The 24,978-nt window shown below is 40.6% G+C and overlaps 1 protein-coding gene and 4 gene segments (V, D, J or C); 3 read left to right on the top strand and 2 right to left on the bottom strand.

The window, feature by feature from the left end:
• Positions 1-2,780: 2,780 nt before the first annotated feature.
• LOC117547008 lies at positions 2,781-3,353 on the bottom strand. The segment is given in 2 exon segments: positions 2,781-3,130; positions 3,234-3,353. Coding segments are annotated over 2 exon segments (423 nt in total).
• Positions 3,354-3,939: 586 nt separating this feature from the next.
• LOC117547032 lies at positions 3,940-5,334 on the top strand. The segment is given in 3 exon segments: positions 3,940-3,948; positions 4,000-4,075; positions 4,863-5,334. Coding segments are annotated over 3 exon segments (405 nt in total).
• A 1,775-nt stretch (positions 5,335-7,109) lies between these two features.
• LOC117547005 (phosphorylase b kinase regulatory subunit alpha, skeletal muscle isoform-like) lies at positions 7,110-10,653 on the top strand. Its single transcript, XM_034217467.1, has 5 exons — positions 7,110-7,142; positions 7,302-7,463; positions 7,874-7,927; positions 8,077-8,277; positions 9,624-10,653. Exons 1-5 carry the CDS (start codon positions 7,116-7,118, stop codon positions 9,795-9,797), a joined length of 618 nt encoding a protein of 205 aa, XP_034073358.1. The 5' UTR covers positions 7,110-7,115; the 3' UTR covers positions 9,798-10,653.
• Positions 10,654-19,322: 8,669 nt separating this feature from the next.
• LOC117547010 lies at positions 19,323-19,921 on the bottom strand. The segment is given in 2 exon segments: positions 19,323-19,667; positions 19,771-19,921. Coding segments are annotated over 2 exon segments (414 nt in total).
• Positions 19,922-20,476: 555 nt separating this feature from the next.
• Positions 20,477-22,241, top strand: LOC117547033. The segment is given in 3 exon segments: positions 20,477-20,485; positions 20,537-20,612; positions 21,770-22,241. Coding segments are annotated over 3 exon segments (405 nt in total).
• The last annotated feature ends 2,737 nt before the right edge of the window (positions 22,242-24,978 follow it).

Below are 24,978 nucleotides of genomic sequence, written 5' to 3' on the forward strand. Positions count from 1 at the left end.
AGAATGAGGTGAAATGTAATAGGTTAAAGAGAACGCCTGTGATGAGCTGATAATATGCAGCTGCGGAGTGAATGTATATACACCCGTCTTCCTGAAAGAACTTGCGCTGAGCTTCATTTAAATCTTGAAACAAAAGATAAATAACACAAATTTAAATTGCCCCACAAATAATAAATAAACACATTAGCCATGGGAAATGGGGACACAGCAAATACATGCTGCCATCACAACGAAGTTAGAGGCCTTTGCATATTTAAAACCAGTGCCAAATATGTCAAATCAAACAAACTCTCAATGGCCACCAGTCTGCAGATCACACACATCAATTTTACAAAAGATGGAACAAAGATGTTTGCACTGCCGACAGTCATTATTTCAAACAGTATGAACACATTTAACGCAGAATGCTTGCTCATTCATTTGTTTCCCTCGACCACGATGGTTGCCATCGTATGGTCAGATCCTGGGTGGACCGGTCACTGATGAAGGCGATATTCATGTCCTTTTGAAGCACATTAAATAATAGGTTAGCGCATAAGAGATAATGAATTAGGTAATGCATACTTTTTAAACTGTCACTCTTAGCGAATTCAGAGCCATTATTACCAGCTGCTAAAGCAACGCTGGTATTGTTTTCACCTATTGAGTCTGCATGTGTGTGTCGTCATGGCAATGTGGTCCTGAAGACACACAGAGGTGCTTTTGAGTACTTTGCCTAGTGTTTAAATGCATGTGGACAGATTTTGTCAATCACAACCGTGCAAGTTTTAGTGTATCTTCTCTTTTTTGCAGGTTCCATACAATATGTGAACTGGTTAAGAGAAGAGCAGAAGCCACCTTTCAAATGTTACACAATCCTTTTCCCATGCCATTGCTGTCAACACCTATCCATGCTGAACGTTGCTAAGATATTATTTTTTGGGGTGTGGCCAAAAGTGCAATATGCTTCAAAATGTAGCTGACAGAGAGCAGTGCTTTTGTCCTGTGCCCGTGGATTTTATTTTATTTCAAGATGTTTAATTACGTCGCTAAACTCCTTGAAAAGGTCCTCTTCCTTTTCTCCAAGGTACACGACAAGGCAGCGGATGGCTATAGTTCTCTGCGTACTTCAATTGTATTGTGCTATTTTTGAAAAAGGAAAAAAAGAGAAATGACCTAAATGAATATATTCTGAATGGGTGACTGCCAACAACTTGCATTTCAGTGAAAACTCTAAATAAGGATCCTACCTCAAGAAGCATGTCCTTGATCTGCTTCACGAGATTCATTTTTAATAAAAAGCGATATCACAATAGTAACCAAAGTATTTTTACTCTCACAGTAGCCTCTACTACTTTGTATCCTCTCACAGAACTATTCACAGTTCAAAGGCTGCTAATGTTGGTCAAACAGCAATTTGCCTATACAGTGCAACTACAAGGCTATCTACTGTATTTGAATGACAAAAGACGACACTCACCTTAAAATGTCCTTTGTATATTTCTATTTGTCTTAACTGTGGGAACTTGTCCAGGCATGTTAAGTGGGAGTGGACTTGAACTCCTTAACTCAAGGTGTAGAACAATTAAGTTATCAAGCCAATTGCATTTCTTACTACAACTTGAATTTAGTTTTAAGTCAATTAACGCAGAAATCAGAGTTCAAATTACACACAATATTAAGTTGATGTAATTACCAACATTATTACGTCAACACAACTTATAAATGAATGTTTGCAACTTAAAATGTTTATCTAAATCAATTAACTCACATTTTTATCTTGCAACCATGCATTTAATTAAGTGGAGGTGAAAGGTCGCCTGAATTCGTTTTTTGAGTGTACAGACAGAGTTCACTCAGTCACAGAGTGGGAGTGGGTAGGGTGTGGTTTGGATCTGGGCCTTTGGAAAGTATTTGTTGTGTGTGGAGGAAGGTGGAGGAAGAGGAGGAGGGGAGCCTGGCAGCTTGTCAGAGGGAATTTGGGAAACATCCAGCTCTTTATGTGGGGTTTCCTCAATTTGACTGCGAGTGAGTCAATCATGTTTTTGGAGCTTTGTGATCTCTTTGCAGGGCAGTGCTTACTTTCGATTAAATGTTTGCCTTTATGTCAATGACATTGGATTTACTCTGTTTAACGGGTTATTCTGCCGCTTTTAAAAGATTGTTTTTTGAGTTGGACAATTCCTGTGGACTTGAACATTTCTCCAGTTATTTTAGTTTGTGCTTTATTTTGAGTTATTTCAAAGCAAATTGTATTTGAGTCGCCATTCAGATTCCTCCGTGTGTTTTAGCACTCTACATGGCCAGACAGCCTCCTTTATCTCTGATCTTCTACAGCGATGTATCACTAGAGGTCAGAAACGTCTCATGATCAGGGCATGCTGGATTTACCTCGCTGCAGACTTTAAAGTGAAGGTGATGTTTGATTTGAAGTCGGACTTTTGATCTTTGGGAGTCACTCCAGTGAGACAGAAGTGAACACTGTTCAAAAAGAAGCTGAGGACCAATGAGTTTAGTGTGGCTTTTACAGATTTAGTATTTTACTATTGTGTGTTTGAGTTCATTCTTTTAAATTAGAAATATTTCAGAAGTCTTTGCTTGAAAAAGAAAAAAGTGACACGCTTAATGGAGAAGAACGTGTGTGTGTGTGTGTGTGTGTGTGTGTGTGTGTGTGTGTGTGTGTGTGTGTGTGTGTGTGTGTGTGTGTGTGTGTGTGTGTGCTCAGTGAAGTGTATCAGTCTCTGCAGTAGCTTCCAGCTGCAGCAGTCAGTTCAGTTCCTGTTCAGTCTGACTGAGGGAGGTTTTTGTACGACGCTTTTTCACTGTGTGAACACATACTGACTGTTGATGTGATGTCCACTCTGACAGTAGTAAACTGCTGCATCATCAGGCTGGACTCCACTGATGGTCAGAGTGAAGTCAGAGTTTGATCCACTGCCTGTAAAACGCTCTGAAATCCCTGTTTCTCGAGTGCTAGTATACTTAATGAGCAGTTTAGGAGTTCCTCCATCTCTCTGTTGGTACCAGGCTAAACGGTGCTGATTGCTTTCATAATAAACCTTCGGACTGGTCGTACATGTGATGGAGACGGAGCGTCCCGGAGCAGAGCTCACTGCTCCAGACTGAGTCACTGTGACCTGGCCTCTGGACTCTGAGGAGAGACAAAGACAGAAAGCAGCGTCATGGTTTTGTCCGCTTCATTTCAGAGGGACGGATGTTCACAGAGGAGAGGAGTTTGATTCTCTGGACTTTACCTGTGAAGCAGCAGCAGAGGAGAGTCCAGATGAGGACGCAGATTAAAGTCATGTTCTTGATGAGGAGGATTCCTGTGGCTTCTGTTGTCATGAAGGACAGCTGTCAGTCATCCAGTGCTCAACTCTCAGGACTATAAAGTGTCCCAGAGCACTGGAGCATGGTGCTGCTGATGCAAAGTGTCTCTCTATGGAAATGCTCTGACTGACTCCAACAGGGACCTGGATTATTGATCACGAAGAAGAAGAGAAAGAAGATGGACCTCCCCTGGGGGAGCATTCAGTTTCCACTCTGTGTTCTTTACACACCTTACAAGTACATAGGTGCACAGGAGCATGTGCCAGGGAGCACTTGGGGGTCCGGTGCCCTGCTCAAGGGCACTGCCGCCCGGACTGGGTCAGGGCTCACTTGTTCTTTCCAAAGAACATTTAAAACTGTCCTATAATTCACTCCCACTAGAATCAAAGCTCTCTTCCTCCACAACAATCTAAAATAAAGCTTTATTAAATGACAATGATTTACATTTTGCCCGATCGATTAGAGAGTTCTTCTTAAGAAATAACGTCATTACATGTACTTCATTCAATATGAGTATTTTGCTTTTTAAATGTATAACAGCTCATTAAAAAAGATTCTATACTTCTCCATAGTTTGTGAATCTGTTTCAAACATTGGAAGCAGTTATTATATAAAGTGGGTAAACCGTGGATGTGTTTGGTGAGTTTGTTTGTGTCAAAGTCAGAGAGCCGTGTCTCTCTACAGTGAGAGGTTTTTGTACGGCGGCTCAATGACTTTGTATTACTGTGGTGGACTTTTGGTGGAGGAACCAGACTGGATGTTGGAAGTAAGTTTCTGCACAAAAACTAAATATGATGACGTTTAAATTCTGTGTTAGAATGTTTGAGAGATAGATATATATTATTTTAATTGTACTGTTTAGATAGTATTAGTATTCATGTCTTTATTCCTCTTCATCATTGAGCCTAAGTCGGAGCAGCTTTTCCTGAAATGTCTTTATACATTCCCAACATGCTGTCATTTAAACAGCTTCAGATGTGAAATGATGAAACTGCTAATGTTTCATTCACTTGTTCTTCATTTGTTCTCGATTCTCCCGTCTGTTTTCAAATAAATTACGAATACAGTTTTTAAATACGGTTGAACAGAGTAAAGATAACGATGGATATTTAAAAAATGTGTTGAATTCTTTCAGACATTATTTTAAAGTTTGTAAAACTGGGTAATTATTGAGATTCACATTAAGCTCAATTGATTGTTTCATTTCCCGTATTTGTTCATTTATCCACTAAATAGTTTAATTATGGTTTGTAGAGTTCAGGGTTTGGATGATTTAGACCACAGCTATTTAAAATGTGTCTTAATGTTGTACTTTATTTCCAGTGTGACATATTTCAGGTGATTCTGTATGAAGTGTCTCCGTGCTGATTTGCATGAGAGGCTTCTTGAAGGGAAGTGAAACAATGTGTGAGTGAGAGACTGATGGAGCAGAACCAACATCTGACAGAAACTCCTTAAAGGAGAAGCGCTCTCACAGTAAAGGTGTCCCAGTGTCTGCTGGTTGATCAATAGCTGTATGCTCCCTGTCCTCTAATCTGATTGGTGTCTCCTAGGTGATGTCCAGCCCACCCTGACGGTGCTGCTCCCCTCCACAGAAGAGCTGCAGCAGGGGAAGGCCACGCTCATGTGCCTGGCCAACAAGGGCTTCCCCTCAGACTGGAGTCTGGCCTGGAAGGTGGACGGCAGCAGCAGCTGGGAGGAGAGCAGGAGCCCCGGGGTGCTGGAGAAGGATGCCCACTACAGCTGGAGCAGCACGCTGAGGCTCTCTGCAGACCAGTGGAGGAAGGTGGTCTCTGTGACCTGTGAGGCCACCCAGGGCTCCCAGACTCCGCTCTCAGAGACACTGAGGAGAGACCAGTGTTCCCAGTCCTGAGCTGACTCACTGGGACTCTGCTTTCTCTCTCACTCTGCTCTCAGTCTGCTCTCTGGCTCTCAGGACATGTTTCAACATCAACCTGTTTCTGCTTGTGTCGATGGTTTCAACATTTAAAATAATAAAGATTAATGTGTGTATTATAAAAGTGACATGTCTTCTGGTTACATTTCTGTAAGATATTATAAAGTAACCTTATTCACATTCATTCACAAAAGTCAAAACATTACCAAGTCAATATTTCCCATATCACTTTCTAATGATCTTTGGGTTTGGTTATACTTCTGGAATCGTTCTAGTTTTATCTTTGTTAATACAAACTGGTTCCAATAAATATAGTATGAACATCAAGGTAAACCACAAAGCTCTCTCTTATCACTAATGTTTAAGTACATCCATGTGTGATTTTCATGTGTTGTTAAACTTGAATCTTACAACATATGAATTAAATATTCTACTTAAAATATTTCCAGGACCAGAAATAAAAGCAGGGTGTCATCTGCTGAAGTCATATAACATCAATCTAAATTGAGATGACCTTAAATATTATTGAATGGACACAGTACAACTGCGGAATTATTAAATGAAAAGATTTGTTGCTGATTGAATTAAAACTGATATTATATGAAAGCAAAGACTATTTATCACCTTAGCTGTGTCAATGCCACACGGCGCATGACGTGTGTTGATTGATTGATTGAAAAGTTTATTAACAGCTTGTATATTGGGTACAGTACAGGACAGCTCAAAACATACAATTGTTAAGGAGATGCAGACCAGAGAAAGACTTTCGTCTTGTTTACATCAGGGTCCCCCATTTCCAATTCATCATATCATTTAAGACATATAAGACATATTTGACATACAGATGGCTTATTTACAATTTACATTTTAGATTTCGTTCTAATACATCCTAACCGGACATTTAAGACATACCAAGTTACTTTTTAAGACATCAGTTATTTAAACATTATGTTAAATACTGTAAGTGTAAATGTGATTCAGGAACATAGAAGATGTATTGGACAGTTTTAAGGTGATGGTATACATAACTTAGTATACGAATGTACACAAGAAATATTGTTATGTATTCGGTTCAATACTGTTCTTGGTTTTAGGTAAATCATGTTTTTCGGACGTTTGTAACGCAGAGTGGATTTCTTTTCCATTTCAGCTCGACCCGTCACTCTCCTTCTTTCGCAAGGTGACACCAGTATCGACATTTAAACTCGATTTATTTGGATTGAATTCTTGTGAGACTAAAAGCCATGCAGCAGATCATACGAGCCATTAACACTACGCTACTTTGTGGCTGCTAATATTTCGTGCTGGATAATTATTAATAATTGTAAGTGGAGCTGCAACTGATGATTGTCTTCATAATCTGCTGACTTTTATTTTATTTTAAATGAGACTAAGAAATATTCACTAATGGTGTTTTCTGCAGCCAATACATTAAATAAAAAAAACTATATATATTTAATGTATTTATTATAATTTTCTGTTGATCAAGTAATTGGTTTATTGGCTTTTTTTCTTTTGGCTGTAATAATAATAATGTATTCATTTAAATATTTGTATTTATTTATTGGAATTTACTAAAAAAAACACACTAGTGCTTTTTTAATTTTCTGTTTCAAGGTGATGGAGTTTTAATTTTTTTTTGCCGAACTTTATTGACAGTTCATTCGTTAATTTACTCATCTCTTGTTTTTTCTAACCTCATTTTAATCATTTCCCATCATCCATGCATGCTTTAATTTAGCGAAGCAGGAAGCAGGAGTCCGCTGGCTGTGCGGTTGTGTTGTTGTCATCGTTGTTGTTGTTGTTTTCACTCATCAATGTGTTGTGTTTTACATTTCAATGCATCTTATTGTTTCTTACCCCTCCTTTTTGTTTCTTTTATTCATCTCAGGGAATACGATCTCAGTCAATGGACATAGAACACTTTGAATCTGGGGTAAACATTTGTCTATTTATCAGATATTTTAAAGTCGTCTCTGCAGCCAACATCATTATTGTGGATGTGTGCGTTTAAAACCGGGAAGAGGGCGCCGCTCTTCCACAATAAAACAAATCTTTAACTAACTTCTCTCTTTGTTGTCGTGTCTCTGATCAGAGGTACAGGCTGCCCTCCATTGAATCCCTGGACATTCCGGAATGCATACCGGTTGCCAAGGATACCAGGCACGGCCAATGGCTGCGCAGGAGGCGTCTGGACGGAGCGCTGAACCGAGTGCCCGTCGGATTCTACCAGAAAGTCTGGAGGATCCTGCAGAAAGTGAGCTTTAAACACTATTTATTATTTGTTTCTAGGTCTGATTCGACCCATTGGCTCATCCTACACATCTCATTGTTGTGTTAGTGTTGCACAATTAAATAATACAAAAACATAACCGATCAAGAATGTACTTGAAGCCTTCACCTAAATAATTTTACATTTCACAATGTTATAGAGAACACAAGATTACATATACAAAACAATTATATTAATTCAATAGTGATGGCAAACTACTACAACAACATATTATGAAAATTACAATAAAATAACTATTACATGTGAAAAGTGTGCGAGTAATAGCCTTTCCGGCGTTTTTTGTAGCATTTTATAGAGGAACAGTGTCTTGAGGGATTGATATAGTGAACCTTCTGTGCATAAATGAATAACCTTAAAAAAACATTGTCTTCTAGTGCCACGGTTTGTCCATAGAGGGCTTTGTCCTTCCTTCTTCAACCACCAGAGAGGTAAGAGATCCACATGAAAACTGTCCACAAAAAACATCTCTATGACGACTTCTTACATGTGTTCTACTCTGAAGCTACATCCATCCCCCCTTACCCACAGCTGTTATTTAGCATGCCTTTGTCTTTCTCTTCTGACCTCCTTCCTCCAGATGACACCAGGAGAGATCAAGTTCTCGGTGCACGTGGAGACGGTGTTGAACCGCGTCCCTCAGCCCGAGTACCGGCAGCTGCTGGTGGAAGCCATCTTGGTTCTCACCATGCTGGCCGACGTGGAAATCCCCAGCATCGGATCCATCATCCACGTGGAGAAGATCGTGCACCTGGCCAACGACATGTTCTACAAGGATCAGGTGAGCGGGACGTCAACACCACATACATCCAGTGCGTCTTATCAAGACTCAAGGCTTTTATTGTCATGTGTACATATTTACAGACAGATAAAATAGTGCAAGTAAATACAAATAAAATCGAAAAGCACATGACGAAGAAGTAAACAAACACTGAAATAATACGAAAAGAAAGGCAGAGTTGGAGAGGAGCCAAAGACACGGCGCCATTATGCTGAAGGAGATAGGAAAGGAAGGCTTTGAAACTCCTTTCCTTACAATCTAAGATGTTTTAACAGCTTATCATGGCTGCCACTTGAACCAACCAGAACTCTCAGGTCTTCTGGGACGGGTGAAGAAGCAGCGTTCGGTTATTATGCTCCAAATATCTGGAATAAACTCCCAAAAACGTCCGCTGCAACTCTTACTATTTTTAAATCCAGGCTGAAGGCTTTTGATTGAACTATTCATATCTTACACTGTAACTTTTATTGTTGTATTTATATCTGTCTTACTCTATATTAGCTTGTTTTATGTTCATTTTATTCTCTTTGCTTTTAAATTACTGTTAAATTGCCATTTTATAATGTGATTCCGCTGCATGATGTCTTAATGCTGTTAATGTTTGCCTTGCCACTTATGTACCTAAGGGTCATTTCCCTCAGTTAGGAGCCTTTTCAACCATCACAAGGTTCATCTCAATGTCCCTCCTCGACTCCTCTCTTCCCCTCCTCCCGGACTTGACCCGGAAATCGATCAAGACACGCCATTTTGACGGACGTCCCAATTGCTGAAATGCACACGGAGGAGTCGAGGAAGGGGCGAGGGAGGAGACGAAAGGGAGGATACACGAGAGCAGACTACGTGGAAGTGTTTTCACTACTCGCGCATCAGAGCCCCGCCCCCACCTTCACAGCCGTCTGCTCACTGCAGCTGATCTTACCGTTAAAGGAGGAGTCATTAAATGTTTAAAGTGCTTCATTAAGAGTAAAATATATTACATCTCTTAAACGAATGAGGAGATCATACTCTATAAAAACATTAAAGTGTGCAAAATATACTTACTAATTCAATAATATTGTTTTGATTATAATTATAACTTAAATGAAATGTTAGAGCTGGAAAAACAAATACAGGACCGAAAATAATACATATTGTGTTGTTAATGTACACATGTTTATGGTGACGCAGGAGTGAACAAGGACGTCCCAATTAATACCTGAGGACTCCTCTGTCCTCGCGTCTCTCGCTCGCGTCTTACGGAGGCAGAGCTAAGACGCAAGGAAGGGACACGAGTGAGGGAAAGGAAGAGGTGAAATATTGAATGCAATCCACTAAAGACAGCATGTCGTTCTTTCCTCGCCCTGCAGAAGGACCTGGGAGCAGAGGAGCACATCCTGGAGCGAGACCCGTCCACAGGAGTGTGCCGGCTGCTGTACGACAGCGCCCCCAGTGGTCGTTTCGGCAGCATGACCTACCTCACCAAGGCCGTGGCGGTGTACGTTCAGGACTTCCTGCCCAGCGGATCCTGTGCAGTGCAGTGAGAGAGCACGTGAAACCTGAAACCTGAAAAAGAAACCACTCAGTAGAAAACGCTGCTAAAGCTACTATTTGCAGCATTTTTTTACATTCAAGGAAATAACAGGACATCTGCTGTATATTGTCATTATGTGTGTTAATGCAGAGTGTAAGCAAATCATATCGAACTTTAACAACACATGAATTGTGATGTATGCTTTTAGATAAAACATGTATTTGTTGAAGGGGCATTGACACAGAGTCATCATGCAAAGAGTGTTTCCTTATCCTCTGAGCACAGGTCATTACAAAAAAAGTCAAAGGACCTGAAACACTGCAGGCACTGGAGCAATAATACACATTTGGTGCTTACGTGAAGAGTTACTGCAGCAGGACAGTAATAAAGAATAAAATACAAATTCAACATATCTTTTGTTGACAATCAGAAAAATATATTTTACCGCCAAACTGAAAAACGAATAATTTCCGTCCATTTCTAATGTCGTGATGACTGATGTAAGAACTTGTTTACGGGAAAATAGTTAATTATATTTGTTTGATCTTGTGATTTGAAAGTGACAATCACATTTAATCTTCTGTACAGCTATTTAACCACGACTACCTTCAAATAACTTCAGAGACTCAGAAACAAACGTGTGTTCTCATATATGTTGACTTTGAAACTTAAAAATGTTTCACAAAGTGAAAATAATTATTCTAGTTGATCCTAATTTATTACCACATGTATGTTACTTTACCTCTAATCCTACATGCTGAGTAAAAGAATGACAAATATTACGATGTGTCTTAAAGAGTTTGTTTGGGAGACTTATTAAATGCCTTAAGATTTGTGTGTGTGTGTGTGTGTGTGTGTGTGTGTGTGTGTGTGTGTGTGTGTGTGTGTGTGTGTGTGTGTGTGTGTGTGTGTGTGTGTAAAAAATAGCAGACAGGCATGAATTAGTAATTTTTGTTAAAAGAAGGGAAATGCCTTAATGAACTCATCTCATCGGCTAAACTGTTATTTTGTTTTGAGTTTTGTTTAATTGTAATAAAACGTATAGCAATCCACCCATATTTCACCTTTTATGGTTTTCTTCACAAAGTTTGAAGGATTTGGTGTTAAGTAGATTGTGAGAAGAGTCATTTCTGTGGTTAATTTTACAATTATAAGCTGATCTGTTTTTGTTGTCACTATTAGAAGATTTTAGCACCACACTCCATGTGAACTACAACGATCATGGCAGAATGAGTCACCTCTCTCCAAGAGTTAAAGTCTAAAAAAAATAAGCATTTCTTTCTGTTACTGTTCTAGGAAACAGTACCCACTGAACTGTTGGATGTTTTTCTTGTTTTTGGATCTAATTCTGTAATAAAACTAAGAAAACATGTTTTTTTCTGAGCCTTTTCTTCAACTAACAATAAAAGGTTCACCAGCTTTCACCTTTTGAATTAGTTGGACATCTTCTCTATTTCTCGGTTTTCCAGAACCTTCAGTTGGGAAGATATAGATGCTAATAACGGAGATGGATCAGTTTACACTTTCATGACTTTGTTGTCTTAAAGATGAGTGAAAATGGTGGAAATCTCCTGAAAAAAGCTAAAAGGTTGATTTTGAGTTTAAGCGTTTTTGTCCTAAGTCGACAATTAACCTTGTATGTGTAATTACTTGATGTTCGTTTAACTTAAAGTGGACCTATCATGCTATTTTTTGTCAATAGCATAGGTCTCAGATATATAAAAAACATGTCTAAGAAGTGTTTTGCTCAAAATAACAAACAGATCCCCCATTCTAGCCATGCCTCATATCCCTCTATTTCACTTCCTGTTTCAAAAGTGCTGATTTTGGGTATAAAGATTTTAACAAAAAATTGTTAATCATATCATGGATTATCAAGGATTATCTCTGAAACAGTATGGAGCTCAAAGGCTTTCTCTCTTGCCGGTTATACCACAAGGTGAGTTCCTTTTTACTTCCTGCTTCTTCACACACATGCTCTCCAGTACAGGTTAGCTCTGAGTGTTAGCGATGCTAATGTAAACACTGACCATATTACGTCCAAAACAGTCGGGCATTGTTTCTGATAGCAACGTTTCTGATTGGGCCGTGGGTCCACATTTCAGATATTACGTCATATCGGACGCAAATCTGGATCAGCTCCGTTGTAGCCCCGTTTTTAGAGATTTGGGCACGGAGGAAAAGAGAGTTTTTTTTTTCTGATGCTGCGTGAGTTCCCCGACGCACCGGGGACACATATTTATGTATAAAAGACATACAAAAGTGCATTTTGCATGATAGGTCCCCTTTAATCATACAACAGTTTAATCATTTACCCGCCAAAAATTTAAATAAACTACATTTTTTCATACATTCATTTTGTATTGGTTGTTTTTAAAATGGTGAAACCACTTCTCTAAACTGAACTTATTGAATAAGGCCAGAACATCAGTGTAATCACAGGAAATATTGAAATGTTTAGTTTGCAGAAGGGTTAAGTCAACCAGCAGGTGGCACTACATGTGCACAGAAGTGTCATAACTTCAAGGCTTAAGGTCAGTGCAGTTTTTTTACTTTCCATCAGATGTAATGTATGAGAAACTGTATTAACAAACACTGTCAGAGAGATAGAAATGCTATGTTGTTTAACTGTTGTGTAGAAAACTTTATATTTGCTGTTCTCTTATATTTTCTTGGCTACTGCCATGATCTGGTTATCTTGCAAGGAAGGCCAGAAGTAATCTTAAAAAAAAGAAAATAGAAGCTGGGCAACTTTGCACTCTTATGTATTCTCTGGAGAAAACTGTCATATACCTCATTCACACCAACGGTGTTTCAGGGCCGGTTCGGAGCTGGAGCTCTTCATCTCTCTGCTGATAGGCTTCCCCTTCAGCTCCTCTTCCTCCCTCAGAGCTGCCAGTCTGGACTCCTCTTCCTCTTTCAGGAACTGATGGAACTGGTTAAACTCTGCTCTGATCTGCCTCTCTTGCGGCTTTCACACCAGCGCTTTTCCCTTTCTAGCTCCGAGCTAGAGCTTTTCTGGTTCAGCCCCGGTTTCCCTTTTCTGCTCCCGCTCTGTTCACACCGCCCAGCACCCGACTGGTGCTGCCGCTGCTGCGTCATGACGTCACCGTTTACATCGCTGATCTGCTCCCCAACGGCATTACGGCGCTCACAACAACGGGGAACTGCGTCGGGTCGATGATCGTGTTGCTTTTAATCACACGAAGCCAGATTAAATTGAATAACGACTTCTCCAACCTTATACTTTGCTCCAGAGTGCCGTGGTTCATTGCTTATTAATGTGTTTCTGCAGCATTTACCGACCGCTGCAGTGTTGGCTGCTCTTCCACGGGAGTTTATTCTCCTCCGTTAGCTCCCGGTTAGCTCACACTGCTGCGGCCGCTCTAAAGTATTCACTGTCCGACTCACACAAGCAGCTGATACATATCCCCAGTTCCCCTTAGCCTAAGTGAATGTGTGTCAGTCTGAATTGACGCTGTTTGGTATCACAACGCTGTTATGAAAGTTTCTCTGGTATAAAATGGGTGATGTTAGCATAGCAACCGAAGCTAAACTGACTACTTGCTATTGCTATCCTATTGTGGCATAAACCGTTTTCTACAGGCACATTTTACCGGCGTATTTTTATTATGATTCTACTTGTGATAGTCGGACACGACAACCTGTAGAGCCCATGTATTGATTCCATCCGATAGCTGCTATAATACAAAACAACACGTCTGCCTCTCTCCACAATGATCAATAACAATGAACGGATGGTATAAAAAATGGTATAAACAGGTGGCAACATGTTTGATGAAGGTGTTGTGCTGGGCTATATCATGCAATCGAAAGTGAAACATAAGCTCGCTCCATTGCGGAGATATTCCCGCGAGAGTGCGGAAAACTTAAATGTATTTATTTATTTCAAATGTGAAATGTTACCAATATACTCACTCACCACTAGGGGGCGCTCACGGACCACCAGTGGTCCGCGGACCACACTTTGAGAAGCACTGTTAGACCGACAATTTTTTGGAGCTGGAAGTGAACCCGATTCCGGAGCTAAGAGCCGGCGCCGCTGCGGTGTGAACAGGAAAAACCGGCGCTTTTCAGGCTCCAGCTCCGAGCCGGAGCTGAAAAAGCGCTGGTGTGAAAGGGGCATTAGCTCCAGAATCCGGTTCGTTTCAAGCACCAAAAAATTGTCCGGCCAGAGCAAAAGCACCACATACGTCACGCTTACGTCGAGGCAGGGGCAGAGACAGATCAACTCCTGAACAACAACAAAAAACCCGCGTTTTATCCAGTTTGTACACAACGATGGAGAAACTTAACAAGAGTTTCAGAGTTTCTGCCATAGACTGTAAAGGTTTCTGCTCATGGTGAAGCAACGTTTCTGCTTGTTAAGGTGGAACCTGAGCATTCACGTTGATCACCTCTCATTATAACTCATTATAAATCTATAAAACTATAAATATTAAACTTTACTTCACGTGTTCATTTGAGAACAGCTGTTACATACCTGGGTGAAGGTTACAGTTCATTTAAATGAAAGAAACAACGTTACTCCACACTCATGGTTCAGTCCACCTTAAAAAATAAGACCGACCTCGGAAGCAGTTGTTTTAAAAAAAACTTTATTGACACGAGTACACTTTTTTATAAGAATATAACTAAACCACAGAAATGACTCCGGAAAAGCTGCAGATAGAGCCATAGGAAATTAATGCAACTGATTTAATCCGCGCGGTTTGGCTTTATGAAGCAGGCACGCAAACGGTTACGTCATGATGCAAACGATGACGCAACAACGCATTACCAGTCGGACTCTGGGCGGTGTGAAAAGAGCCAGAGCTAAACCGAAGAACTGGTTCTGAACCTGAAAAGCTCTAGCACGGAGCTTGAACCGGAGTTACGTTGGTGTGAATGAGATAATATTGAAAAATAGCTTGACTCTGGAGATCCAACCCAGTCTCACGACATTTCGTGTTATAGTCACGAGTCACGACATTTAATCTATTGATTCGTGTTCACCAACACAATTTAAAAGCAATGTATTTCTATTGGTAGGATGTTTCGTGTCTGCACCACGTATTTTTTCCTGTTGGGTCTTGGAAGACCGGAAGCTGTGTGGTTCATAAAAACATGTTCTTACTCAATATCAAGCCACGATTATTTAAGGTTAAGATCAGCTTTTAAAAAAACGTATTTGACACTTTGGGTTTATTTTCCAACAGAAACCTGGACAAAGTCAATAGACTCCCTCAGGTAGTTATTTTGCCTTTGACAGAGCCCGAAGGCTTCACGCTTCACCTCGTTCCTCTCTGCTTGATCCATGGCTCTCTCAGCTCGCCTGGCGAGAGGAGTGCGGCCCGTCCACACTACAGCGTCGACAGCTTCAATCTGCCCATTCACTTTGAATGGGGTGACGTCACGTTGCCTCGCTTTTTCGCCGAACTGAATTGTGGGTAGCATAGCGGTCCGTCTCCGGCGTCTCCGGCGTCAGAAGTTGAACAATGTTCAACTTCTGACGCCGGAGACGCCAGAGTAGCCAGCGCCAGCCAATCAAATCCCATTTCTGAAAATCTGACAGCTCAAGCCGTAGCCAATCAAACCGCGTCTAAGCTGGGAGAGATATCCCGCCGTTCATTTCTATATTTAAAAAAAAGATGGAGGAGAAACTAATTATCGCCGTAGCAAATCACCCGGTTTTGTATGACCAGACCCTCTTCACCTACCGGGATACAAACCGGAGGAACCAGGCATGGAGGGAGGTGGCAGAGACAGTGGGTGAAACTGGTAGGTTTTCGCCTGTTTGGGGAGTTTATATATATATATATTGCTCCCATAAAATCCCCGGGGGGTTTTGCTTTGTATGTCGGGGGCGGGAGATTCATGTGATTGGTTGTTGGTCGCGTTGCTTGAATAAAATCCCCAAGCTTCAGACACGCCCAGCTCCAAGCTTTTTTTGAAGCTGTAGTGTGGACGCTCCGTTAGTTCAAGCAAAGCGAATCTGGACCAAAAAGACGACTTGACTTCCTGTTCGACCTCGGCGAACCTTAGGTCGCAGTCCTCGGCCATCTTCCCGATGTTGTCCGCTTGCTGGCTTCCGTGTCTGCGTAATCAAAACATGAGTCACAAACATTTCGCTGGCCTTTTTAAGATGGCTGCCTCATCAAATGAGTCCCAAGGGAAATACTGGAAACAAGGTTCCTTCCCAACTGAGACCTATTTTACATGACAACTTGCACAACTAAGGTACCGTTTACACGAGGACAAAACGGGTTGTATCTGCTACTTTTCTGCCTATAGCCCGTTCGTTCCGACGAGGCCGACACGTAAACGCGTAAACGGACCCCACAAACGATAACGGGTCCCAAGGTGGATAGATCTGCAAACGGAAGGCTCTGGGGGGCAAACGGCTCCATGTGTACACCCTCTACGATCATTTTCTGATAACGATGAAATAGCCCCGCCTCCCTCTCCCCACGTCTCCTGCTGCTGCTGGGCTGTCAGAAGAGAGGGAGGGAAAGAGTGGCTTTTATTATTCTTATATTATTATATAGAGTCGTTATCAATTTGTTTTAAAGCTCAATAAATAACAAAGAAGATCTCTGACCGGCACTTTTCAAATTTTGTCCGGAAGATTTCAACTTTAACGAACATGTTGACCGGCGGAAAAAAATGTTAACTGAAACTCTGCTGCATGGTTCCCTCGTCCCTTGGAACGTCGTCGTCGGTGGGTGTTTTTCATCTGCTGGTGGACTACCGGAGAGATTTACAGCAACCATGCTCCGGGGTCTTCTTCGCCCATTTTGGTATATTTTGTGGCGGCAGCAGCGCCACTTACAGGCCCGGCATATGTACTACAGCATTTCCAGCGGGTCGAGCGGTGTCGTGTTAATTGAGCCCAATGCGTGTGAACGGAAGACTTTTTTGAAAACGAATTCGCTGCGTAAACGCAAACGTACCCGTTTCGTCCTCGTGTAAATGGGGCCTAAACAGCTTAATGCTTATTGATTTAAAAAATAAATAGAAAATAAACGAATAAACAACCAAAATTAACTCCACAATGCTTCACGGTGGGAACCAGTGTCTGGTAGACCATTGTCTTTAGTAGGACATTTAATTTGTTATAAGCTTAGAAAATAGTATATATATTCAAATAATTGAACATTTACTATAACAACTGTTTATTTATGACTTAATGACAATTATAGAAACACTTGATTGTTCAACTTTTCACATATCGGGAACTGAGAAACTCAGGTTCCCATTATGAATGACTAAAAAACATTTCTCACTGGCAGACAAGATGAATTATTAAAAAGGGAAAGACACATGAGCATGTTGAAGCACTTCCAAAAAGCCTTCATAAGGGATGCCATGTCAGAAAGTTACTAGTAAGAAAAAAGGTCTGCTGGCAAACTCAAACAAAAAAGATTGTGTTTTGTGTTAATGCTTGTGGACTCAAAGGACAGATCCAATGAACGCAGATGATGAGGAACTTTATTGAGCAACAGTGCCGAGTCCCTCCATCAGCGTGTAGTGGCACTCATCCACCACCTGAGGGTGCAGCAGAACAAACTATGTCAGACAGAGAATTTCAATTGTGAGTTGATGAAGAAAAGAACATTTAAACCTGGAGATGATCTTTGACCTCCATGAGAGCAGAATCATTCATACTTGATCAATTGTTTTAGTTGAATGTTTAGGCAAAGCTTGACTCTTGCAGAATGGTGTCAGTACGTGTGGGTAGATGGAGGCAGACTTAATGCATCTGTAACTGAACACTAAGTCTTTCTGGGACAACGCTTGCAGTTAATATGGCAAAAATGTTGATTTATTTAATACTTACTTGTGCAAATTGATTAAAAAGCAGTACATTAAAACGTCACGTTAAGAGGCAGAGCAGAGTGGACATTTGAATTAGTTTTTGGTTGTTCAAATCATATACATACATCTTGTTCTAAACTTATGCAACATTTCTAAATTGTGTGATATACTGTCTCAAATGTTTAAAATATGGATGTCATTTAAATACACATCAAGCAATTGATTGCTGACAGTTCATTCCATGTATTTGTTCATGTATCCACTAAGAACTTTAATTTAAAATATGATAACATAGTTTAGAAATGTGTCTTTTGGTGGTCTGACATATTTCAGGTGGTTCTGTACGAAGTGTCTCCGTGCTGATTTGCATGAGAGGCTTCTTAAAGGGAAGTGAAACAATGTGTGAGTGAGAGACTGATGGAGCAGAACCAACATCTGACAGAAACTCCTTAAAGGCGGCAGAGGTTCAACATGGACTCCAGGATACTCTGCAAGTTCTACAGGTGCACCATAGAGAGGGTCCTGACTGCACCGCCCTCAACCGTAAGACTTTACAGAGGCTGGTGAAAACTGCACAGAACATTACCAGGACGGAGCTGCCATCCATGGAGGACCTTTACTCCCAGCGGCTCAGGAAGACGGCCCTCAGGATTACAAAAGACCCCCATCACCCCAGCCACAAACTGTTCTGTCTGCTGCCGTCTGGCAGGCGCTACCGCAGCATCCGGACTAAAACCCCCAGACTCAGGGACAGTTTCATCCCACAGGCCATGAGACTTTTAAACACTCGAACGCTTTCAAGAGCATCCATACACATGAATCTGTTTGCATCTTGAAAATTATGTATCTAATGTATCATATTCCAATTAGACTATTCTTGAACTATTTCTATTTTATTTGTATTTACTAGCACATCTTAAAACATTCTCTTGCACTATTTTATACCAAACAAAACCACCAGACTCAGAGACAGTTTCATCACACAGGCTATAACACTATTAAACACCTGAGCTTGCACTATTTGAATTTGTAGTATTGTTTTTTAAATGTATTTTTGTATGTCTTGTAATTGCACTGTTGAGGAACCTGCGATCTAAGTTTTTCATTACATAATTACATCACAGTTGTGTATATGTTATGACAATAAACTTTGCAGCTTGGATTTAGAAGAAATATAATCAAATGATAAATGTAAGCATTGTGGTCTCTAAATGTATTTGTATTGATGTGACATACTCACACAAGCTAAAATGTAGCACCTTAAGTTTTAATGGAAACTATGTGTGAATTGAATCAACAAGCTAATTTATGAGAAGGTTAGGAATTGTGTTTAATAGCCTCTTTCAACAGGATTACAATAATAACTTATTATAGTATATTTAATTTATATACAGACTTCATTGTCAGTCGACTTTTAAATACAAATGTTTTCTCATTTATAACTATTTTTCTATAAAGTATAAAGTGAATGGTCTTTTTTTAATACTGGTGTGTGTGTGTGTGTGTGTGTGTGTGTGTGTGTGTGTGTGTGTGTGTGTGTGTGTGTGGTGTGTGTGTGTGTGTGTGTGTGTGTGTGTGTGTGTGTGTGTGTGTGTGTGTGTGTGTGTGTGTGTGTGTGTGTGTGTGTGTGTGTGTGTGTGCTCAGTGAAGTGTATCAGTCTCTGCAGTAGCTTCCAGCTGCAGCAGTCAGTTCAGTTCCTGTTCAGTCTGACTGAGGGAGGTTTTTGTACGACGCTTTTTCACTGTGTGAACACATACTGACTGTTGATGACATGGAAACTCTGACAGTAGTAAACTGCTGCATCATCAGGCTGGACTCCACTGATGGTCAGAGTGAAGTCAGAGTTTGATCCACTGCCTGTAAAACGCTCTGAAATCCCCGATACTCGAGTGCTAGTATCGTAAATGAGCAGTTTAGGAGTTCCTCCATCTCTCTGTTGGTACCAGGCTAAAGAGTTCACATTATAAATATTCTGACTGGTCGTACATGTGATGGAGACGGAGCGTCCCGGAGCAGAGCTCACTGCTCCAGACTGAGTCACTGTGACCTGGCCTCTGGACTCTGAGGAGAGACAAAGACAGAAAGCAGCGTCATGGTTTTGTCCGCTTCATTTCAGAGGGACGGATGTTCACAGAGGAGAGGAGTTTGATTCTCTGGACTTTACCTGTGAAGCAGCAGCAGAGGAGAGTCCAGATGAGGACGCAGATCAAAGTCATGTTCTTGATGAGGAGGATTCCTGTGGCTTCTGTTGTCATGAAGGACAGCTGTCAGTCATCCAGTGCTCAACTCTCAGGACTATAAAGTGTCCCAGAGCACTGGAGCATGGTGCTGCTGATGCAAAGTGTCTCTCTATGGAAATGCTCTGACTGACTCCAACAGGGACCTGGATTATTGATCACGAAGAAGAAGAGAAAGAAGATGGACCTCCCCTGGGGGAGCATTCAGTTTCCACTCTGTGTTCTTTACACACCTTACAAGCACATAGGTGCACAGGAGCATGTGCCAGGGAGCACTTGGGGGTCCGGTGCCCTGCTCAAGGGCACTGCCGCCCGGACTGGGTCAGGGCTCAATTGTTCTTTCCAAAGAACATTTAAAACTGTCCTATAATTCACTCCCACTAGAATCAAAGCTCTCTTCCTCCACAACAATCTAAAATAAAGCTTTATCAAATGACAATGATTTACATTTTGCCCGATTGATTAGAGAGTTCTTCTTAAGAAATAACGTCATTACATGTACTTCATTCAATATGAGTATTTTGCTTTTTAAATGTCTAACAGCTCATAAAAACAGATTCAATACTTCTCCATAGTTTGTGAATCTGTTTCAAACATTGGAAGCAGTTATTATATAAAGTGGGTAAACCGTGGATGTGTTTGGTGAGTTTGTTTGTGTCAAAGTCAGAGAGCCGTGTCTCTCTACAGTGAGAGGTTTTTGTACGGCGGCTCAATGACTTTGTATCACTGTGGCACACGTTCGGTGGAGGAACCAGACTGGATGTTGGAAGTAAGTCAAATGTTAATTTATAAGAGCAATTTCTCTTTCGTTGTAATTGTTATTCAGCTTACTAGGAGAAATAGTTGCCTCTCCATGTTATTGTATCCATACTTTTATAAATACGTTGAACTGAGAGGCTAACTTTACTCCAGCAAAAGACGTTTAAATGTTTTCATGAGAGTTAAACATTGAACAGAGAATAAATCATTATGTCCACCTTTAATGGTGAAGTAGCATCTTGAGGGCTGGTAGGTTTAGTTCAGTGAGTCAAAGTCAGAGAGCCGTGTCTCTCTACAGCGAGAGGTTTTTGTACGGCGGCTCAATGACTTTGTATCACTGTGGTGGACTTTTGGTGGAGGAACCAGACTGGATGTTGGAAGTAAGTTTCTGCACAAAAACTAAATATGATGACGTTTAAATTCTGTGTTAGAATGTTTGAGAGATAGATATATATTATTTTAATTGTAATGTTTAGATAGTATTAGTATTCATGTCTTTATTCCTCTTCATCATTGAGCCTAAGTCGGAGCATGTTTTCCTGAAATGTCTTTATACATTCCCAACATGCTGTCATTTAAACAGCTTCAGATGTGAAATGATGAAACTGCTAATGTTTCATTCACTTGTTCTTCATTTGTTCTCGATTCTCCCGTCTGTTTTCAAATAAATTACGAATACAGTTTTTAAATACGGTTGAACAGAGTAAAGATAACGATGGATATTTAAAAAATTTGTTGAATTCTTTCAGACATTATTTTAAAGTTTGTAAAACAGGGTAATTATTGAGATTCACATTAAGCTCAATTGATTGTTTCATTTCCCGTATTTGTTCATTTATCCACTAAATAGTTTAATGATGGTTTGTAGAGTTCAGGGTTTGGATGATTTAGACCACAACTATTTAAAATGTGTCCTAATGTTGTACTTTATTTCCAGTGAGACATATTTCAGGTGATTCTGTATGAAGTGTCTCCGTGCTGATTTGCATGAGAGGCTTCTTAAAGGGAAGTGAAACAATGTGTGAGTGAGAGACTGATGGAGCAGAACCAACATCTGACAGAAACTCCTTAAAGGAGAAGCGCTCTCACAGTAAAGGTGTCCCAGTGTCTGCTGGTTGATGGACAGCTGTGTGCTCCCTGTCCTCTAATCTGATTGGTGTCTCCTAGGTGATGTCCAGCCCACCCTGACGGTGCTGCCCCCCTCCACAGAAGAGCTGCAGCAGGGGAAGGCCACGCTCATGTGCCTGGCCAACAAGGGCTTCCCCTCAGACTGGAGTCTGGCCTGGAAGGTGGACGGCAGCAGCAGCTGGGAGGAGAGCAGGAGCCCCGGGGTGCTGGAGAAGGACGCCCACTACAGCTGGAGCAGCACCCTGAAGTTCTCTGCAGACCAGTGGAGGAAGGTGGTCTCTGTGACCTGTGAGGCCACCCAGGGCTCCCAGACTCCGCTCTCAGAGACACTGAGGAGAGACCAGTGTTCCCAGTCCTGAGCTGACTCACTGGGACTCTGCTTTCTCTCTCACACTGCTCTCAGTCTGCTCTCTGGCTCTCAGGACATGTTTCAACATCAACCTGTTTCTGCTTGTGTCGATGGTTTCAACATTTAAAATAATAAAGATTAATGTGTGTATTATAAAAGTGACATGTCTTCTGATTACATTTCTGTAAGATATTATAAAGTAACCTTATTTACATTCATTCACAAAAGTCAAAACATTACCAAGTCAATATTTCCCATATTACTTTCTAATGGTCTTTGGGTTTGGTTATACTTCTGGAATCGCTCTAGTTTTATCTTTGTTAATACAAATTGGTTCCAATAAATATAGTATGAACATCAAGGTAAACCACAAAGCTCTCTCTTATCACTAATGTTTAAGTACATATCAAACCTCCCATTTCTAGGTAAAATCATTGAAAAAGTTGTTTTTCAACAGTTGAGTAATTTCTTGCATTTAAATAACTGTTTTGATGTGTTCCAGTCAGGCTTTCGTCCAAACCACAGCACTGAGACTGCTCTTGTAAAGGTCTTTAATGACATCCACTTAAACACAGACAGTGGCAGAACTTCAGTGTTAGTATTATTAGATCTCAGAGCTGCGTTTGACACTGTTGACCACAGCATATTACTAGACCGACTGGAGAACTGGGTGGGACTTTCGGAAACAGTTCTGAATTGGTTTGAATCCTACTTAAAGGACAGAAACAACTTTGTTTCTATCGGTAAATACACATCTGAGTTGACAAATATGACATGTGGGGTTCCTCAAGGCTCCATCTTGGGGCCTCTTCTCTTTAACATCTACATGCTACCACTGGCTCAGATAATGAAGAACAACAAAATAAGTTACCATAGCTATGCAGATGACACACAAATTTACGTAACAATTTCACCAGGAGACTATGCTCCAGTTAAAACACTGAGTAAGTGCATTGAACAAATCAATGACTGGATGTGTCAGAACTTTCTCCAATTAAACAAAGATAAAACTGAGGTAATGGTTTTTGGAGCCAAGTCAGAACGTATAAAAGTTAGCGCTGAGCTTCAGTCTGCAATGTTCAAAACAACAGATAAAGCCAGAAATCTAGGTGTAGTCATGGACTCTGACCTGAGTTTCAACAGTCACATTAAAACAGTTACTAAATCAGCCTACTATCACCTAAAGAATATATCTAGGATTAAAAGACTAATGTCACAGCAGGATTTGGAAAAAACTTGTCCATGCTTTTATCTTCAGTAGACTCGACTACTGCAATGGTGTCTTCACAGGTCTCACTAAAAAATCTATTAGGAAGCTGCAGCTAATTCAGAACGCTGCTGCTCGAGTCCTCACTAACACTAAGAAAGTGGATCACATCACTCCTGTTCTGAAGTCTTTACACTGGCTTCCTGTGTGTCAAAGAATAGATTTCAAAATACTGCTGCTGGTTTATAAAGCACTGAATGGTTTAGGCCCAAAATACATTTCTGACCTCCTGCTAAATTATGAACCATCCAGATCTCTCAGGTCTTCAGGGACTGGTCAGCTTTCTGTCCCCAGAGTCAGAACTAAACATGGAGAAGCAGCGTTCAGTTATTATGCTCCAAATATCTGGAACAAACTCCCAGAAACCTGCAGGTCCGCTGCAACTCTGACTACTTTTAAATCCAGGCTGAAGACTTTTCTTTTTGTCGCTGCTTTTAATTGAACTATTCATATCTTAGACTGCACTGTAACTTTTATCCATGTACTTTTTTCTTTTAATGTTTAATTGCACTGTAACTTTTATCCATGTATTTTTTCTTTTAATGTTTATTTTATTAGCTTTTCTTTTTAATGACTGATTTTAAATGCCATTTTCTTAATCTCTTTCATTTTTTGTAAAGCACTTTGAATTGCCTTGTGTTGAAAAGTGCTATATAAATAAACTTGCCTTGCCTTGCCTTGCCTTGCCTTACATCCATGTGTGATTTTCATGTGTTGTTAAACTTGAATCTTACAACATATGAATTAAATATTCTAGTTAAAAATATTTTCAGGACCAGAAATAAAAGCAGGGTGTCATCTGCTGAAGTCATATAACATCAATCTAAATTGAGATGACCTTAAATATTATTGAATGGACACAGTACAACTGCGGAATTATTACATGAAAATATTTTTTGCTGATTGAATTAAAACTGATATTATATGAAAACAAAGACTATTTATCACCTTAGCTGTGTCAATGCCACACGGCGCATGACGTGTGTGTTTGTGCACTGCTCAGCTCGTGTGTGTGTGTGTGTGTGTGTGTGTGTGTGTGTGTGTGTGTGTGTGTGTGTGTGTGTGTGTGTGTGTGTGTGTGTGTGTGTGTGTGTGTGTGTGTGTGTGTGTGTGTGTGTGTGTGTGTGTGTGTGTGTGTGTGTGTGTGTGTGTGTGTTCGGTGTGTTTGTGTATGTCCGACACCGGCATTTGTTTTCAAATTACCATGAACAGTAATTTACACACATCTGTCCAACTCCAAAGGTATATGTGTGTGTTCCCAAATGAAATACATGTGTTTAATCTTAATCTCGATGTAGGGCTCAGTGCTGTCGGAGTGCAGGGGAACACTGCGGTCAACTCAGCCGTCTCTCGCGTTTGCTTGGTCAAATCAGCAGCTCTTCATTTTTGAGTGCGCGATTAATAGCGCCTTTACGGTAACCGGCCGAGAAGCGGCACTGACGCAATACAAGAGTACAATAATGCATGTTTTTGTGCTATATTTGAGATTAAAAAATGTATTACCATAAGTTCTTAATAAAATTGACACTGTTGGACTCAGTAGGCTACTTGTTTGACTGCTACCAACAATAAAGTGAACTACTTTTACTGTGTACTTTTTCAGTTATTCTCTGTCAAAGTCCCCTCCTGAGA

This window comes from Gymnodraco acuticeps, unplaced genomic scaffold, assembly GCF_902827175.1.
Source record: "Gymnodraco acuticeps unplaced genomic scaffold, fGymAcu1.1, whole genome shotgun sequence".
Classification (NCBI taxonomy): Eukaryota; Metazoa; Chordata; class Actinopteri; order Perciformes; family Bathydraconidae; genus Gymnodraco; species Gymnodraco acuticeps.

Coding starts and splice junctions, on each gene's coding strand:
- LOC117547005 (XM_034217467.1), top strand. CDS start 7,116: ATGGACATAGAACACTTTGAATCTGGG. Junction 7,143..7,301: donor TAGAACACTTTGAATCTGGG/GTAAACATTTGT, acceptor GTCTCTGATCAG/AGGTACAGGCTGCCCTCCAT. Junction 7,928..8,076: donor CTTCTTCAACCACCAGAGAG/GTAAGAGATCCA, acceptor TCCTTCCTCCAG/ATGACACCAGGAGAGATCAA.